The 18182-nt window shown below is 55.4% G+C and overlaps 2 protein-coding genes across 2 annotated transcripts; both read right to left on the bottom strand.

Moving 5' to 3' along the window:
* Positions 1 to 275: 275 nt before the first annotated feature.
* On the bottom strand, positions 276 to 7390 carry MRPS15 (mitochondrial ribosomal protein S15). The gene is made up of 8 exons (XM_065744583.1): positions 7298 to 7390; positions 6008 to 6070; positions 5555 to 5630; positions 4643 to 4691; positions 3759 to 3843; positions 2492 to 2550; positions 1144 to 1335; positions 276 to 454 (listed from the first exon to the last, which is right to left on the bottom strand). Exons 1-8 carry the CDS (start codon positions 7380 to 7382, stop codon positions 335 to 337), a joined length of 729 nt encoding a protein of 242 aa, XP_065600655.1. The 5' UTR covers positions 7383 to 7390; the 3' UTR covers positions 276 to 334.
* Positions 7391 to 7653: 263 nt separating this feature from the next.
* Positions 7654 to 11796, bottom strand: CSF3R (colony stimulating factor 3 receptor). The gene is made up of 13 exons (XM_065744615.1): positions 11509 to 11796; positions 11288 to 11411; positions 11035 to 11204; positions 10472 to 10626; positions 10100 to 10253; positions 9930 to 10006; positions 9628 to 9841; positions 9336 to 9524; positions 9109 to 9210; positions 8812 to 8958; positions 8495 to 8635; positions 8313 to 8403; positions 7654 to 8188 (listed from the first exon to the last, which is right to left on the bottom strand). The coding sequence occupies exons 1-13, from the start codon at positions 11759 to 11761 to the stop codon at positions 7657 to 7659; spliced, it is 2349 nt and encodes a 782-aa protein (XP_065600687.1). The 5' UTR covers positions 11762 to 11796; the 3' UTR covers positions 7654 to 7656.
* Between the last annotated feature and the right edge of the window lie 6386 nt (positions 11797 to 18182).

Genomic DNA, 18182 nt, shown 5'->3' with positions numbered 1-18182 from the left:
CGTGCGGCTGCCGCAGGGAGCTCGGGTTTGTTTGATGCTGCTGGACAGCACTACTCCACCAGCTCGGGCTGCCCATGGGGGGCACCCCGTGCCTCTGTCACTCAGAGGCATCACTGCCTTCATAAAGCCGTGGATGACACCCCAGAACTCTTCTCAGCATAAAACAACATCTCTGGACATAATCTGAGGAAGCAATTCAGTGCAAGCCTCTGAAACACTCGTTGCACTACTCTGGGTACTCACGATCACGCGTGCACATAAGCAAAGGGGCCGTGTGCCTTTTGGGAGCTCTTTATTTGTGGAGAGGCTGGCTGCACCACAGACCAAGGTGCTGCTACACAGGTGTCCCCTCGCCCTGAGCCTGCTTCTCCTTTGCAGCTCTGGCTCTCGCTTGCCACCTTTTTCTGTACTTCATCCTCTCTTCTGCTTTCATCTTCCGGGCTTCCTGGAAAACCTGCAGAAAGAAGGTAAGAATGTGAAAGAAAGGGAAGGACAAAGGTGTCCTTTGCCCACTGCTGCCATTCCACCACCACTGCTCGATGCAACACATGGAGGCCTGAGTTCCTGCAGCAGAGGCCAGAAGGCATGCAGTGTGTTCCAGTGAGATCAGCTCCATCTTCCTAGGGGCCTGCAAATAGCCTGTAATTTAGGATACCTTTCTGAAGTACTGGGCTATAGCTATCCAGAGCCTCACTTATAATTTTATTGGATTGAAATTTAGTATTTCTAGACTGATGGCATCGTTGAGCTTTTTGATTCTGCTCAGTTACATCAATATATTCAGAGTAAATGAGAACAGGCAATGGCCATATCCACATTTCTGTTCTAAAACTGCCATCATATTTAATATTTTTACCTATCACCTTTGAGAAAAAGCCACACCGAATCGTACATCTCTGCACAAACTAGCAGCTCAACTTGAGGCTCTTAAGCACAGTACATCCTCAGCACGTGTTTCACTGCATCACCACCTTTCAGAGAGCTCTTTGCTGAGCACAACAGACATTACATTATCACTTGTCTCCTCAAATCTACAACACTGATTTAAAGGACTTTTACCTATCAGCTTCTGACTGCTATTGTGCCCTCTACGAGATTTTTTCTGCCCCAGCCATACAGCTTTCTCTCTGGCTCGCTCCATACCTTGATACAGAAAGCCTTCTTAGCAACCCAGCGCTTGGTGACCCTCCTGGAGTAGGCAGGGGGCAGTGTATACTGGATGTTCAGCTGCTTGCAGGTGTTCTCAAAGACATCGTAGCGGACACGGCGAAGATATGCAAGCAGTTTGTTCCGGCGATCCACGGCCATCAGCATGCAACGACGGTTATTTTTGTCCTGCAAAAGACTTAATGTTCACTAGATTGTAGATAGATTGCACTTCCATCCCAATAAATTACTCAGAACAGAGCAGATTATGGCTAAAAGGACACAATCAGGTTAAGGACAGTATCTGAGAGCAATTTTTCTTAGCAGATATTGCAAGAACATTAGGTCACTACAAGAAGATTCAGGAAGACTTAATTTACTTTTCAATTGCTTTCTCCAAGCTTCAATGTCTTGGAGGAAAGGAATGCAGTGGAAGTCTACTGGCTAAAAGCTCTGCTTCCCCTGACATGGATAATTCCAGAAATAACACAGGCTTTTACTTTTAGAAAATATATTATTATTATTTCTATTTTCCAGAATTTAAATGTGAAAATAAAATCTGACTGGGCTCTATTCGACAGTTTGATTTGTTCCTTGGAAGAGAATATGCACAGCTTGGTCCATGCCACTCAAGGCTCTCTCTCACAGAAGCAATCTCCCTATACTCTGCAAGCAGTTCATCTAAAACCAGGCTCGATTCAAGTACTTCCAGAAGGTCTTCTCTGCTGAAACATTCGGTACAACTTCTGTGTTCTTAAAACCAAATTCTCTTCTGTTTTGCCCTTCAAGCTTTTATGATTAGCTAATAGTTACAAGCTGTTTTCAAACGCAGCCCATTAGTCTGCTCCTTACCTTTTCAACAGCATTAGGAATCTTCAGTAGATCTTGTTCATAAAAGTACACTTGTGATGTTTTGCATTTGGGCTTCAAACCCATGTAGTTTTAGACAGGGAAACAGCCATTATGACATTAACACAGTCCCGTCCACTAAATGTTTTTAAAAGTAGAACACAGGGAGAACATGGCTGAAGTGATCACACTGGTTATGCTGACAGCTAAGCAATGAAACCCTGATCTGCAGATTTAGCTGAGTCTTGCTCCAAGGTATCTGCTCAGCCACCTCCAACAATCCAGTAACCAAAAAGATGATATTCCACATTTCCGTTGATGAGAATGTAGCTGGAACTGAGCCAGCAGTTTCCCAGGCTGCCAACAAGGAGCAGTTACTGCTGCTTTATGGACCATCTTAGGAAAGGTGTAACCCTCAGCATTAAAATCCTTTTGTTCTCAACTCAGAAAACAATCTGAACATCTGCTGTCTCAGACTCAAATGACAGGTAGTTACCTTGGGATGCCTCTGAAGATGTTCCTCCAAAGTGCGTATCTTGGCAGTCAGTATAGCAGCTGTAAAGGACAGACAGGAGGAGCTGTGTGAGACACTATCATCTGCATTCCCTTCAAACTACACTGCTGTTCTTATGGGTACCCACTGCACAACAGCCAACAGTACTGCACAGCCTTCTGAGCAAACGATAAACACAACAAAATGCAACCTACATAAAGTCAGGTGAGGACTAGTACTAGTATAAAACCTGATTAGAAATTGCAATTTCAACAGCCAGCCACAGGCATTTCTTAAACATTGGTGACTTTACACAGCAGTATGGCCTTCATCTTTACCCTGTGCTTCAGACAGAGCTTGCCTATGCGGAGAGAAATCTGATTTCCATGGCTAAATCTATCATTTTGTTTCAGTAATCTCTTTTACAGGTGCGATGTGGAAAATGTTGCCAAACTACATTAAGCTTTAGTGCAAGGCTAGGTATTTTACAGGGAGGAGATTAATGAATCCCTTCAAAAATTATGGAAATTATTATACTCTGTCAAGTGAACAGTTCTGCACCAACCCGTGCTGGCTCTTTCACCATCCTTTATCGTTCCAGGAAAAAAGAAAAAAGCTGCATATGGGCAGGAAGAAAAATCTGTTTCCAAACTCAGAGAGAGTGATCTTTCAACTAAAGTTCCAACGTTCGCTTTCCTTTTTGTGCCCAATTCATTCAGTCATAGATGGAATGCTGCAGGTGCAGAAGCCATGGAAACAAAACTGACAGATGTACATCACTGTAAAAGGGCTGCAGCAGCACGGGCTATTTAGAGAAGCCTTACCCTAACCACACGAAGCAGAGCCATAAAAGACTCCCTTACGAGCAAGCACTGACAAAAGGGGCAGTTTCACATCACATTGAGTAATGACATGACAGTACCATAAAGGCTTAAGTGACTTTCCAACACATCCAGCAAAGACCACTGTTTGTACAGATAAATAGAGACAACATTTCCCTGTTGTCAGCAGGCAGCAAACTGAGTTTTCACGGCACCTTTTGGATGTCTTCAGCCCCTCTAATAGCATACTCGAACTCTGTCCGAGAATGAATGCATTGCCTGGCAACATTCCCAAGCCCTGAGCAAGTCCAACTGCCTCCCAGGTGCTCTCCTGTAGCAACCAGGAGAAATCTCTTTCAGGAAACTTGAAGTGATGGGGTGGGAACAGCCGAATAAAAGCAAAGTGAACGATCAGCTGCAACAATAGGGTTCTGTTTCTTCTAACTTACTTTGCACCTCAAAGGAGCCATTGTCACTGGGAGACCTCCTGACCTTCTCTACCAGCTGCTGTATCTTTATCTTCATTTTCTCCCTCTGCGAATAACAAAAGAACTTGTAACTTTCTGAGGAACACTGTATGTCTGAGCCATCCCAAATCTTTTCCCAAATGCCCAGATGAAGACTTTGTAGCTGTACTCCCTCCCTGTCCACCACAAAAGGCGTAAGAAGTGCTGCAAAAAAAGAAAAAAAACCCAAAAGCACAGCAGGAAAGGAGCACAAAAAGATTTTAGCAGAAAACAGAACCACCAAACTAAGAGGGGTGTGCCTGGGCTCAAACTAAGAATCCAGGCACACTCCTCTTCCCAAAGTTGCAAGGAAAGCCTGTTGGAGAGGCCCCGCTACTCCCACGAGCAGAAGGCACAGAACTAAAGCTGATTTCACGTGGCAGTAACCTTGACTTCTTGCATTTTTTTAAGTTCAAGTGGAAAGCAGCAAAAAACGTTAAGATCTTTGTGATGCCTTTCTGATTTCTGTATGCCCAGAAAGCAAGTAAGCAAAACAAAAGTCGTTTGAAGAACATCCGTGGTCCAGTGTACCAGTTCCTGTGACACAGCCCAACCCTCAGCAGAGACATAGTGCAGCTGCATCTCCTGTGATTGTCTGACACTTCATTCTCTTATTTTAATATGCAATTCTCATCGAAGAGAAGACTCCAGAATAAACTTTAAGAGCATGCAAGACTTACTACCTTAGTGTATGTAACAGCCCCGCAGCTGCAGTTACTGAGCAACACTTAGAAAGTAAATGTAGGGTGTTTAACAGTGTAAGTTAAGTCTTACACAAAGGTGTTTGCTAATCCATCTAGCTTTTATACAAGTGCAATGAAACTAACCTGGTTTGCCATTTCCAGTGACAGTAACCTTTTCACTACGTCGTCAACACTACAAGAAGGAATATTAATCCATAAGCTTAGAAATAAGTATAAAAACAAAAATAAAGTTGGGTTTTCAGAACACATAACTTTTTCTCGTCATATTCTACAAGTTTAGAGCAACTCTCCTCCCCTCCCAAATATGTCAGACATAAACCATTCTTTTATCCCTATGAAAAATAATGGCTGAGATCACAGAAACATCAGTTAGTTTTGCAGCCCTAGAGAACAGCACGAAGTGTTTCCAGGCACAGTGAAGTCTTATTAAATCCCAAAACTGCACATGAACTGGATGCTAAAGGCTAACCACCAAGCTAAGGAGCCAAGGACAAAATGATGACTTTTAAGACTTGCTTCTTCAGAGATCTGTGAAAGTCTCATTCACACCACTGGGGGCTCTCCATGCACCACACACGAGCAGCTCTACAATCAAAGCATGCAAATGTGAAACTCTGGCTCCAAACTTTAGAAGCAGTCATGCATTTTGAGTTGCTCATTTATATACTCTTCAGCACCTGAGTTCAAGACAAGCTTGGATTATTTCTAAGATTATTATTTCTATTACATCCATATGACTTTTTTTTCCTGTGGACAACAAGGTCCACAGATGTGGGCAACCAGCACTTGAGAGAAACACTCTCACTGTATCTTACATTAAGTAGAGCAGAAAGTGACACTGCTCATCAGTGACTGCCTCTGCGAATTTGACTTTCTAAACAACTTGAGCACACCAGTGACCACAGAAGTTAAATGCTGAGCAGGTAACAGGTTCCACACACAAAGCTCTGAAAAGACTGCTCATGTTCTTTCACTGTATCATACCTATTTATTATTGGGACATTGGCATAATCTTTCTTCATCATTGTATCATACCTATTTATTATTGGGACATTGGCATAATCTTTCTTCATCATTGTTGGAGGGAGATCATCCAAATGGCTGGGGATGTCTACAAGGGAAAGATCCACGTTTGAGGAACAGTGGTACAAAGTCAGAGCTCTGAACATGGCTGCCAGCTAGATCAGAGGAAACAACTCAAAGAAAATAGAATGGTTTGAACAGGAACCAAGAACTTAAGAGATGAAAGCTGAGATGACAGGAATTGAGTGCATAAAATAGGATCCAAATTCTTGCCTTCAGCACTCTACATTTACAATGTGATAGACAGTCCAGTAAGATCAGTGTACCACACATGCATTCATGAACCACTGAATTCTCTAAGTAACATTTGAGCTTGGAAGGAATTGTTGAAGCACAGAAAGATTCACAAAGTGACTTTGTGAAGTCCCTAGAATCATTTTCACTCTCTAATTAAACCTGACATACCTTTCATCCTTCTTCTCACAGGTCTGGCGTAACATCTTGCCACCTGAATCAAAGGACTGCAAGCTGGATGGAAAGAAAGCAAAGATTTAATAGAGTTATCAAGGTTAGAAGAGGCCCCTAAGACCATCAAGGACAACTGCCAACCCGTCAGCACCAAGTTCTGCTGGACCATGTTCCCATACGTTTCTACAGAGCAGTCAGACCTGATGGTGAGCCGTGCAGCAATCCTGCCCCACAGGCACTGCTCCAGGTTCAGCTCTGTGTCAGCCCTCAGAGCTGTGCTGTGCCAAACACAGACCAGCAGGAATCACAGAATTGTAGGGGTTGGAAGGGACCTCTAGAGATCATCGAGTCCAACCCCCCTGCCAAAGCAGTTCCCTACACCAGGTCGCACAGGCAGGCGTCCAGGCAGGTCTTGAATATCTCCAGAGGCGACCCCACAACTCCCCTGGGCAGCCTGTGCCAGTGCTCTGTCACCCTCACTGTGGCCCTGTTGGCCACGAGAGCACACTGCTGGCTCATGGTCAACCTGTCGTCCACCAGGACACCCAGGTCCCTCTCTGTACTGGTCATGTCTCCAGCCTGTACTGGTGCATGCAATTATTCCCCCTAGGTGCAAGACTCTACACTTGCTTTTGTTAAACCTCATCTGGTTTCTGACTGCTCAGCTCTCCAGCCAGTCCAGATCTTGCTGAATGGCAGCACAGCCAATCCTCCCAACTTCGTATCATCATCAAACTTGCTGAGGGTGGCCACTATCTCCTCATCAAGATCACTGATGAAGATGCTGAACAAGACCGGAGCCAGCACGGACCCCTGTTCTCAACCCACCTCACTGTCTACTCATCTGTCACACACTTCTTTAGCTTTGTTATAAGGATGTCACGGCAGACAGTATCGAATGCTTTGCTGAAATCAAGGTAGCCTACACCCACCGCCCTCCCCCCATCCAGTGACACCACCACAGAAGGCACCAGGTTGGTCAAACATGACCTCCCCTTGGCAAACCCATGCTGGCTACTCCTGCTAACCTCCTTTTCTTCCATTTCTCCGCAGCTAGCATCCAGCACAAGCTATTCCATCACCTCTCCAGGGACAGAGGCGAGGCTGACTGGCCTATAATTACCCTCTAATAATTAACAACACCGCTAATTTCACACGCGCCTCAGAACGCCCAGGCCGCCCACCAGCCCCAGCCCCAGCCCCATAGGCCCAGCCCGTCCCTCTCCGCCCCCACCGCCGCACACCCAGCGCCTTGCCGCCTCCCTGCCCCCCTCCTCCGCCCCTCACCGGCCCCCGCCGCCCCGCAGCCGATCCTCGTTGCGGGGAGGACCCCGCGGGCCGCCCCCACCAGGCCGCGGCCCAACGCCAGCATCGCCTCACCGCCCCGCCGCCATGTCGGCCCAGGCAGCGCCGCGCGATTGCCGAGCGCGTCGATCGGGGCGGGGCCGACTCCGCGCCCCGTTCCCGTTCGTTCGTCCCCCCGAGGAACGCGAGCTGAGAACGGCCGTGTTTATTGCTGGGGCACCGAGCGCCTGCAGGATGCGTGAGGGGGGAGGAGCGGCGAGGGGACCCCAATGGTGTTTCAGCCCCACGGGGTGGGGGGTTGGGGGGTCCTGGCCCGGCTTGGGTTGGGGGATGGGTTCGGCTCAGCAGGGCTGGAAGTCGTGGAGCTCCTCGGCCCCGCTCACCCGCAGCCCCCGCAGCATCGGGAAGTCGAGGAGCGGTTCCTCCGGGCTCTGCCGGGGACAGCTCGGGGCGGCCCCGCGGAACCAGAGGTTCTCGTAGGGTTCGGGGCTGGGGTCCGAGAGCAGCGGCTGCGTGGAGCTGGAGCGCACGTAGAGGCACGGGGCGACGTGCTGCGGGCACCGGGAGCTGCCCCCCACCACCTGCACGTACTGCACGGGCTCTGCCCCCAGCCCCGCGTGGGTCTGCAGCGTGCTGGGACCGTGCTGCTGCACGTAGGGCTGGGGCAGGGTGGGGGGCTCGGCTGGGGGCTCCTTGCCCCACGTGGGGGTCTGTTTCCCCGCTGCTTTATCGAGCACTGTGACGGTGGAGATGGTCGCCGGGCCTGGCTCCTTCACGCCGTGTGCCTGCAGGGGTTCCTGCTCTGCTGGCACCCACGTGCCCAAGCTGCTGTTGGCTGGGTCGGGGACACTGGGCCAGAACTGCTGCTTCACCCTGGGGTGACAGAAAAGGGTCAGGGGGAGCTCGGGAAGGAGGTGTCCCCGCTTCCACCAGCTGCACGAGGGCCAGGGCTGTGTCTGGGGTGCAGGTGGGTCCCAGCCTTGCAGCGTAAGTTCACCTCCCGTTCTTCTGGAAGCAGATCAACAGGATGATGAGCAGGACAAAGACCAGCCCCAGGGTCAAGAACAGGAACTGGATTTCGATGTCATCTGGAAAGCAGACGAGGTCACGGCAAGAAGTGTAGAAGTGTCCCTTGCAGACGTGGGGACAGCAGTGCCATCCCCACCAGCGTGGCCTCACCTAGCACTGTGGTCACCAGTGTCAGGCTGGTGCCATTGGTGCTGCCGCCGACTGTAGAGGCCATGATGTGCACTTTGTAGAGAGTAGATGGCTTCAGGCCCTGGATGGTGAAGGAGCTGAGGGAGGAATTCACAACAGCACCTGGAGAGACACGGGGGCTGGTGGAAAGGCTGGGGTGTCTCTGCTGCTCGGCCATGGTCAGGGACACCTCCCCCCAGGCTGCCCAGAGCCCCAGCAGCACGGGCACCTCCAGATCAGGGGCTGCTGGCATCCCCCCACAGTGCCGAAGTGGAGCAGGGAGTGGGGCTGGGACTCACTGGACACTTCTGTGGTGCTGTTGGCCCAGAACACAGTGTAGTGGGTGATAAAGCCATTCTGCAGCTCCACGGCCACCGGCTCCCAGCTGAGCTCAGCCTGGGATTTGCCAATGCTTTTCAGGTGGAGCTTTGGGGCGTGGGATGGTGCTGAAACGGAGCAAAAAACATGAGGTTGAGCACCATGCAGAGCTGGGCTGAGCCCTTGTGCACGGCCCCTGAATTATGGGCACATGGGTGCAAGCATGGGGTTGGTGAGCCCTCTGGGCCCCAAAAGGCAGCTGCTAGAAGCACACGCACCCTTCTGCTTGGAGTAGGCTGCTACGTGGGCAGGGGTCCCAACAGCATCCTTGTAGAGGGGGAACACCGAGATGTCATACTGCTGGAAGGGCTCAATGCTGTCTGCAACAGAGAGCAGATGGGGGCAGCAGGTCTGGGGGCTCCGACTGCTGGGAGCCCCTCGTCACCAGCCTGCACAACACAGTGCCCATTGGGAGGGCTGGGACCCCCAGCAGCCCCCAGCTTACCCTGGATGAGGGAGGAGGTGGCGGCCCCGTTGCGCTCCAACTGCCAGCACGAGCTGCAGCGTGTGGGCTCTGAGGACACCTCCTGCCACTCTAGCACGTAGGCAACTGCTGGGACCAGTGCTGCCTCCCAGTGCACCCAGAGGCTGCGTTCACCCCCGGGTGAAGCCTGGAGCCCGGCCAGGGGCTGACCTGTGAGGGAATAAGCAGCCAGGGTGAGGGCAGAGGGGAGCATCCCGGCCCCTCTCCCACATCCGTAGCTCTGCACCTCGCCGGGGGGACAGTGCTTCCTCACCTTTCCTCTCCAGCAGGATGACCTCGGTGGCTGCTGACTCGCCAGCAGCGTTGTAGGCTGACAGATAAACCCTGCACATCCTCGCTGGCACTGTGAAGTCGCACTGGGTGTAGGTGGTGTTGCAGACAGTTTGCAGCTCCCTGCCTCTCTTCCTGGGCCCCAGGGTTACCCGGTACCCCAGCACGCGCCCGTTTGCCTCCTGCCGCCGTGGGGCCTGGGTGCAGGGCACAGAGCATGCCAGGAATGATGCTCAGCACCACAGTGATGCTGTGCTGTGCCCAGCTCTGCCTGCCTGCACTCACCTTCCACCGCAGCTGCACCTCCATCCTGCCTGCTGCTGGCCGGGTGCTCCACCACGCATCCAGCTTCCCTGCAGGGGCTGTGTGGGGGGGTTGAGAGGGCTGAGAGTGGCAATGCTGCCGTGGCCACGCTGCCCAGAGGTGGGCAGGATCCCTGGTACCCCCCCACGCACCTTTCTCATGGGTGGTGTGGTTCCTGCCCACGCTCCACTCACTCCAGTATCCTCGTGCCGAGTTGCGCCGGCACCGCATCTGGAAGTGGTACAGAGTCCCGAAGAGGAACCCGCAGTGCTGTGCAGTGCCTGCGTGGCCCACGATGCCTGTGACCTGGGAGCAACCAGAGCAGGTGCCAGGTGTTGGAGCACCAACGGGACGTTGCCATCCATTGCCATTGCTGTCATCTTTCCCCAGCAGGGCACGAAGAGCTGGGGCTGCCCCAGCTGGGCTCAGCATCTGCCCTCATAGCACTGCCCTGGGGTGCAGGAACCAGGGCAGGGAACCTGGAGCAGAGGTAGGGGTCTGACTCTGCCCCCGTCAGCACTCACCACAGCCCAGGAGGGGTCCTCAGGGGCGCGGTAGCGCAGCTCACAGCACAACTCCATGTGTGCGTTGCGTGGGGCCACAGCCCAGGACAGGGTGATGCAGTCGGTCTGGGGAGGCACGGAGCGGATGCTCTGCAGGGTGGGGGGGTCCAGCTTGGCTGTGGGGAGAGCCAGGGGACAGGGGTTCATGGGAAGGACAGGAGCGCAATGAAGTGCAGGGATGCAGAGCTGCTCTGAGCAGCCCACGCCCAGCACAGCCTCACTCTGCCCGGGAAGGTTCCTCCAATAAATAGTTGATGGGAGCTGGATATATTATTCATAGACCTCCTGAATAAATGGGTAATCAATTGCTGGAGAGAGTTGTGGAGTGCAGCAGGTCAACTGCTGCCTCATAACCCTCCGGCACGCACGGCGCGGCTCTGCAGCGTGCCCCTGGCACCTATTCATCTCCTGGAGCCATTCATCACGGCAAAATATGACCTGCGAGCCCGACATGCTTTAATGGCTCTCTAATGTCCTCCTCTCGCCGCTAATTAGCTTCCTCATCCCTGATCTCTGTCACTCACCCACATCCATGGGGTCGATGCGGAGCCGCTCCGACTCGGCTGTGCCCAGCGCGTTGGTGGCTGTCACCCAGAGCTCCATGGGGCGGTACAGCTGCAGCAGCCGCCGTGGCACTGTGCACTGGCTGTGTCCGTTCTGTGGGGTGCAGCCTGTCACCGCTGGGGCTCTGCTCCTGCAGTGGGGACAGCGGTGGGCTCGGTATGATGCCCGTACGTGGATGGTTTTTTGGAGGGAGAGGGCTGGGATGCAGCTTACGTGGCGCACTTGAGCGCGACGCTGGTGGGGAGGTGGCCGTCGGCTCCCTGCTGCCAGCGGCACGTCAGCCCGTAGTCACCGAGGTCCAGCAGGCAGCTGAGGTTGGAAGGCTTCCCGGGGGGGTCTGGGGACAGCAGCCAGGAGAGGAGCTGGGCAATGCACCCCGGATGGGACGGCCCTGAAGCATCCCCCCCCCCCGCATGCACCAACAGCACACTTACATCCCGCCCGGATCTCGGCCACGCCGACCCTCTGCTTGGTGCCGTTCCACTCCACGCAGCACCACAGCTTGGCCTGCGTGCGGTTGAGCTGTGGCACGCTCAGCTCAGACACCTCCGTGCTCCCCACGCCACGGCGCTGCCTCCCATCCATCGGTTCACCATCCAGCAGCCAGGAGATGTGCAGCTGCCCGTCCTCCAGCCCCCGGCACCGCTCCCGGTGGACGGTACACGACGCGGTGACGGCCGACCCCATGGGCACCACCACAGCGCCCACTGCCACCGAGGCGCAGTCCGACTCAGCCCCACTCTGCTGGGTCCCTGCACACGAGGAAATGTGTCAGCCCCACAGTGTGGGATGGAAGGGGCCTCTTTCCTGCACGGGGCCCCACAGGAGGGGAAGAGCCGAGCGCTGGGCAGAGCTGCGCGGCTCCATCCCGGGACTGATCCCCACTCACCGCTCGGGAGGAGGAGGAGCAGCATGAAGAGCTGAAGCAGCGTGGGGGTCCCGGCACTGTGCCTGGCCATGCTCTGCTGCGTGCTTTGAGCATCACCTGGAGCAGAGGGCAGCGTGTGGGGATGTTGCTGCCGAGTGTTGGTGGAGGAGAACCGCCTCTCCCACCGCACACCGCGCTCGGGGGCACCGCATCGCCCGGCTCTGCGGCACGGGAGCCCCACTGCACCGCGGCTGATGGTATCGCAGGGCTCGTCGGCCGCTGCTGGAGAGATTTGTGGTCAGAGCGAGGGGGGGAGCAGAGGTTGTGCAGCAGAGATAAGCTGGCAGAGGGAAACGGATGAATGAGGGCACTGCAGCGGGGCTGGCAGCTCCGCAGGGCCCGGGGTGCTGCCGGTGCTTCTCTGCATCCCACAGCCGGTCCCGGTGTCAGCTCTCCCCTTCTCCTCTCGCTGTCCCAGTGCATCCTCCTGGTGCCGGGCTCCTGCCACGCACTGACACCTGGCACCCAGCACAGGGTGGGGGACAATTGGCCGCCCCATACGGCACCCACACACCCCAGCCCTCAGGGACAGCAGAGCCATGCGCAGACAAGGAGCGTCCCGTGCCCGATCCCTACCTCTGCTCCGCACCTTTGCGTCCCGCTGCTGTCACCACCCACTCCCGGTGCTGCTCTCCATCTCCCGATGTCTTTCTGTGCGCTGTCCGCTCGCCAGCATGCTGCTCTCGCCGTTAGTTCCTCAAAACCAGTGCCGTTAATTGCTGCTCTCTGAAGGAGGTGATTGCAAAACACTTCCCCGCAGGCTGGGCTGCCTCGCGTCGCAGGAAGGAGAGCGGCACGCACGCATCCCGGGGGGAGCGGCACCCTGCCCCAGTCCCCCGCCCCACTGCAGGATGGGGAACCATCAGTGGGGGTCACAGCGAAGGGACATGGTGGGGGGACATGGGGACATGGCATGGGGACGTGGCAATACAGCAGGAGGACACAGGGGGACATGGCATGGGGGCACGGGCTGCCCTCCCCATGGCACCCACAGGCCTGATGCTGCAGCCACAGTTGCCAGCAGCTCGTGGCCCTGGGCAATGCCCCACTGCAGGGCCATGCCAGCCCCTCTTCCTTGGGGAAACCCACGTGTCAAGGGTCAACAAGGCATTGCCCAACCCACCACTCACTCACGGCCTTCGCAATGGTGCTGCTTGTGCAATCTGTTTACTACAGGACCCGCAGCATGCGCCGTGTTTGCTGCTCACACAAACCCCATCTGCAACCAACAGCGGGGTCGGGGCTGCCGGGATGGGGCTGTGGGAATGAGGTCCCCATGGTGCTGCTCCCCAAAGGACTGCGGGGCTCTGGGTACAGACGTGGACCCCCAGCATTGCCCACTATGGGGCTGGGACTGCTTTCAGCATCGCTCCCCGCAACCCCTGCCCCAAACCTCCCCATCCCACTGCACTGATCCCTTCCCGCTGCAGGTCCTGCTCACAGCTCCTCCTCCCAGGCAGAACTGTGACCCCAGAGATAGAGGAACCCAGCTGGGTGCCCCCCCGGGGGCCGGGCCTGGGGTCCCACGGGTGCTGTGCCCCCACTGGGGCCGTTTCCCACAGTCACCCTTGCGACACTTTCCCCCAAATGTGGCAAGCCCCGGTTCCAGCACGGAGCTGTGCGGGATGTTTACAGCTGGGATGGCGGTGTGGTAACCATGGCAACGTGAGCATCTCCGTGGGAACGGGGAGGGATGGCGAAAGCTGCTGAGATGGACAACAACAACAACACCAACCCCGGGAGCTGTGCAGTGCTGGGGATGGGGGCACACGAGGGGGGGGCACGGGGCCCTGTGGCTGTAAACATTGGGTGCACATCCAACCCTGCACACCCACGGGTTGGATCCACGGACACTTCTCCGTGGGGCTCATTTTGGGACGGGCGGCCCCGTGACATCGCTCTCAGTTCCCCTCTGGCACTGAGTCACATCCATACACCCACGGGGCTGTCTGTGGGATGGGATGGTGTGGGGGCATTGGGCAGCACTAAGGGTCAGATCTGGGTGCTCCTGATGGGTCCATGTGTGGGGTGGGAACAGCAGTGCCCCTGCCGTGACCGGGCAGCCCAGCACCCACATGGGGCCACAGCACTGCCCCCACTGTGCCCCCCACGCTCCGGTGTCTGTGGGATGGCCACTGCCCCATCCTTGGGTGTGCCATCAGCACTGTGATCCCATCCCCTCCTGCCTCAGTTTCCCTGTGCCACCCCCTCCCCACTCCTCTGCATTTTGGGCTGGGCTGCCTCCCCCCTTCCCCGGCTCTGGTGCTTCATTAGTGGCACTAACGAGTCCCCCCCAGGTGGCTTCACTCATTCATCCATTCACTCACTCACTCACTCTGGGGGTGCCCATTCTTTTTGTTCCCACTGGGATTAGGGTCCAGGTGGATCTGAGGTGTCATTTTGGGGCAGAACCCCATTCCTCACCGCGAGGCGGATGTGAATCAGGACTGAACAGAGTGGGGGTCTGGGCAGCCGGCCTTCAACACAGCCCCTGACACACTGCTGTAATTAATGAGGCAGGGTCATTAATTTTCCATGTCACAGGGGGCCAGGCGGTCCCCAGGGGGTGAGGGGAGGGGGCCGTGGACCACTCCCATCCTCCTTCCCTAATCCATGGGATGCCAAAGAGATGTGGAGGGGCCTGGGCTGCCCATGTGCCACCTGGGGGTCCCTGTGCTGTTGTGGTGGCAGTGCGGTGATGCCTGGGCACAGTGCTGCAGTGGGGTTCATGGAGAGTGATGGCCAGGTGTCACAGCAGTGGGCCCTACGCCTGGCCCAGCCCTCCTCTCCCCACCTGCATTCCCATCTCCATCCCCATCTTCTCCCCTGTGATGCCCAGCTGCACACAGTCCTGCCCCATTGCCCCAAAGAACCCCCCGGGGATGCCCTTTGGGGCTGGACCCACTTGCATCCTAACATGGGAGCACATGGAGGACCGGGCACCTCCAGGCAGCGAGGCTGCAGGCTCAGCACTGTTGTTTTCCTGCTTTCACCAACACCCCTGATGAGAATAGAATTAAAAAATCAGCTTTTATCGGGAGAGAAACACATCTCACAGCCAATCGCTGCGGATCGAGGCCGTGCGCCCAGGGGGGGGCTGCAGAGAAATGGGGCACCCGGCGCTGAGCACCCGGCAGTGGGAGCAGTGCCTGCAGCACCCGGCCCTGCAGAGGCTCGGTCACGCCTCTGCTCATCACAAAGAGCAATTAACCGCTGCTTCTGCGGGGCTATAAACATCCCCAATTGAAACGCAGTGACACGCGGAAATGGGAACCCGAGCACGCCGCCTCCAGCAGCACTTTATTCCCCATTACTTTCATTAGCTGCCTTGTAATTTGATTTGCCCGTCTCCCACTGATGGCTTTTTTCCATGGCTGACGTCCGCTGTCCCCAGTGTGCCCCAAACCCACAGATGCTGTGGGGACAGTGCTGGCACTGCTGGGGGACGTGGTCCCCCGGATGCTGTGGGGATGTGGGGAGGAGAGCACCTCCTCCAGAAATGAATCCCCCTTTGTATTCCGAGGTACCGGTGAATGAGGCCAAGTTGTTAAGTGACAAAAGAAAAATGATTCCTGCCTCCTGGGGTTATTAAAATCGTGTTCTACAATCGGAGCGGCCGCGGGGACGCCGGGATAATGACGGATGGGGATAATCCATCTCCAGCGCTGCCTGGTCCGCAGCGACACCGCCCGTATCTCCCGCATTACCACCAATTACTCAGCACATAAGTGTGATGGAAATGTGCATCCATCCCGGGGAACTCCATTTGGGTCCCTCCATCCCATCTCCTCCTCTAATAGGGGCAGCAGGAGGCGGCCGTGGGCTCAGATTGGCTGCATCGATCAGTGGGGCTGGAAAGTGCAGTGCTCATTAACCGTGGTCATTATCCGTGGTCGTTAACCGTGGCACAGCACCTACGGAGCCCACGGACACCTATGGGACATCTCACCCGTGGGGCAGAACGATGGGGTTGGAGGGCCCTATAGTGGTGGGAGCGCTGTGGGGCAGTGGGTGGGGAGATAAACCCATTGGGGTGACAGCACCGTGCTCAGCACCGCTGCGCTGTGTGACATCAGCATCACTCTGCGTCGTAGGGATTTGCTAATGCAGTGCGCCTTGAGATAATTGCCCTTCTCTGGGGGCAAGGAGGAGTTTGTTTCTCGGCTATTACAGTGGAGATGTCGCTCCTCAGCTTCCATTAGAGGGAAGCTGGGGCAGTGCCTGGTGCTTTTAGGAGCGTACTGCTTCCTCTGGGAGTGATGCAGAGCTCACAGTGTCCCTCCGGGGCACTGAGTGCAGGGACAGCGCAGCCTCACTGGTGTGGGGTGGGGGGCAGAGCACACACCACCCTGCCCCGCACTGCCCTGCCCCATAACACCCTGCCCCACACCACCCCTGGTCCCAGCTCCGGGCAGACCTCAGGGCAGCCCAGGGGCTGTGCCCCCCCGCTTGCCCCAGGCTTTAAGGACGGTGCTGCTCTGCTCTCAGCCCCAGATCTGAGGCAGCAGATTGATTTATTTGTGAGCTCTCTGCTCACCTTCAAAGCCTCTGACTCTGCGGCGCACGGCCCTGCTCGATTCTGCTCATGCATCTTTAATCTCAAGTGAAAAAGGAGGGTTTTTTTTCCCCTTTCTCATTTTCTTTCTTTCTTTTCTTTTCTTCTTTTTTTTTTTTTCTTTACCATTCAGTTTCAGAGCCCGAGATAACAAAAATTGAACTTCTCCTCGAGTGGCCCAGGGGTTGGAGCAGCAGAGGGAGCCCCGTGCTCCCCATGTGCCACTGGGGTCACTGATCCTGGGTGGCCGAGGAGGATGTCACCCCTTTGTTTTGCTTTATTATCACTTTTTTTCTTCTTTCCAGGAGAAAAAAAGAATCTCTATGGCAACTTACAGAAGAGCAGAGCTGCTCCCTGTGAGTGCGCCGTGCCTCTCCTCACCTGGCACTGCTAATCCACAGATTTACGTCGTAATTAATGTCAAGAGGCGATCTGCACCGTGAGCAATCAGCTCTGGGCAGGCGGCACTTTGCAGTGCAGTGCAGTGGGGGATTCACCCCTGGAGCTGCTCTCCATCCTGATCCCATCTCACCCACATCCCCATCCCATCCCACCCCATCCCATCCCATCCCACCCCATCCCATCCCACCCCATCCCACCCCATCCCATCCCATCCCATCCCATCCCATCCCATCCCATCCCATCCCATCCCATCCCATCCCATCCCATCCCATCCCATCCCATCCCATCCCAACCCCATCCCATCCCATCCCACCCCATCCCACCCCATCCCACCCCATCCCATCCCATCCCATCCCATCCCATCCCATCCCATCCCATCCCATCCCATCCCATCCCATCCCATCCCATCCCACCCCATCCCACCCCATCCCATCCCATCCCATCCCACCCCATCCCACCCCATCCCATCCCATCCCATCCCATCCCATCCCCACATCCTCCCCTCCCTTTGGCTGAAGCCAAATCCTTCTGAGGAGGGGAAATAAAACATCTGATCGATTTCTTCCATATTAACGACTCAATCACCGGAATGGTGACTTTTTCTTTTTCTTAATGACTCATAAGCAAGCTTGACGTGTCTGTTAATTAAACATCCATCCGGAGCTAATCCACTGGAAGTTAATCACCAGGGACTTGAAAGGTGTCGGCGCAGACACCTCTCAGTTCTGCAGCCGTTTGCTTTGAGCTCCTCACTGCAGAGTGCTGTGTGGGGTCACAGTGTCACCCACTGCAGCAGCAGGGGATGGTGCAGGTGCACCCCGTGCTGGTGCTGCACCGTGCCATGCACAGCCTGTGGTCCCGGAGCTGGCAGTGGGATCTGCATGCCCTGCCCTTCTCAGCCACCCCAGGACTCTCCCTCTGCAGGGCTGTCTCCATAGGACTTGCTCTCTATAGGACTCTCTCTATAGGATGCTCTCTCCATAGGATCCTCTCTCTATAGGGCCCTACAGGGCTTCTCTATGGGATCTGCTCTCCATAGGGCTCTCTCCATAGGACTCACACTATAGGATTTGCTCTCTAGGACTCTCTAGGACTCTCCATAGGACCCTCTCTCCGTAGGTGGCAGCAGCAGTCCGTGCTGTGCTCTGCTCCCCGCAGTGCCAGGGCTGCCCGGTGTGGGGAGCACAGGGCCTCACGGTTTAATTAATTAGCTCTGCTCACAA

The sequence above is a fragment of the Cyrtonyx montezumae genome, unplaced genomic scaffold (genome assembly GCF_038088225.1).
Source record: "Cyrtonyx montezumae isolate F1298 unplaced genomic scaffold, pur_monq_1.0 scaffold_31, whole genome shotgun sequence".
Taxonomy (NCBI): domain Eukaryota; kingdom Metazoa; phylum Chordata; class Aves; order Galliformes; family Odontophoridae; genus Cyrtonyx; species Cyrtonyx montezumae.
The sequence above is the reverse complement of the archived record's forward strand: the minus strand, read 5'-3'. Positions and strand labels throughout refer to the sequence as shown.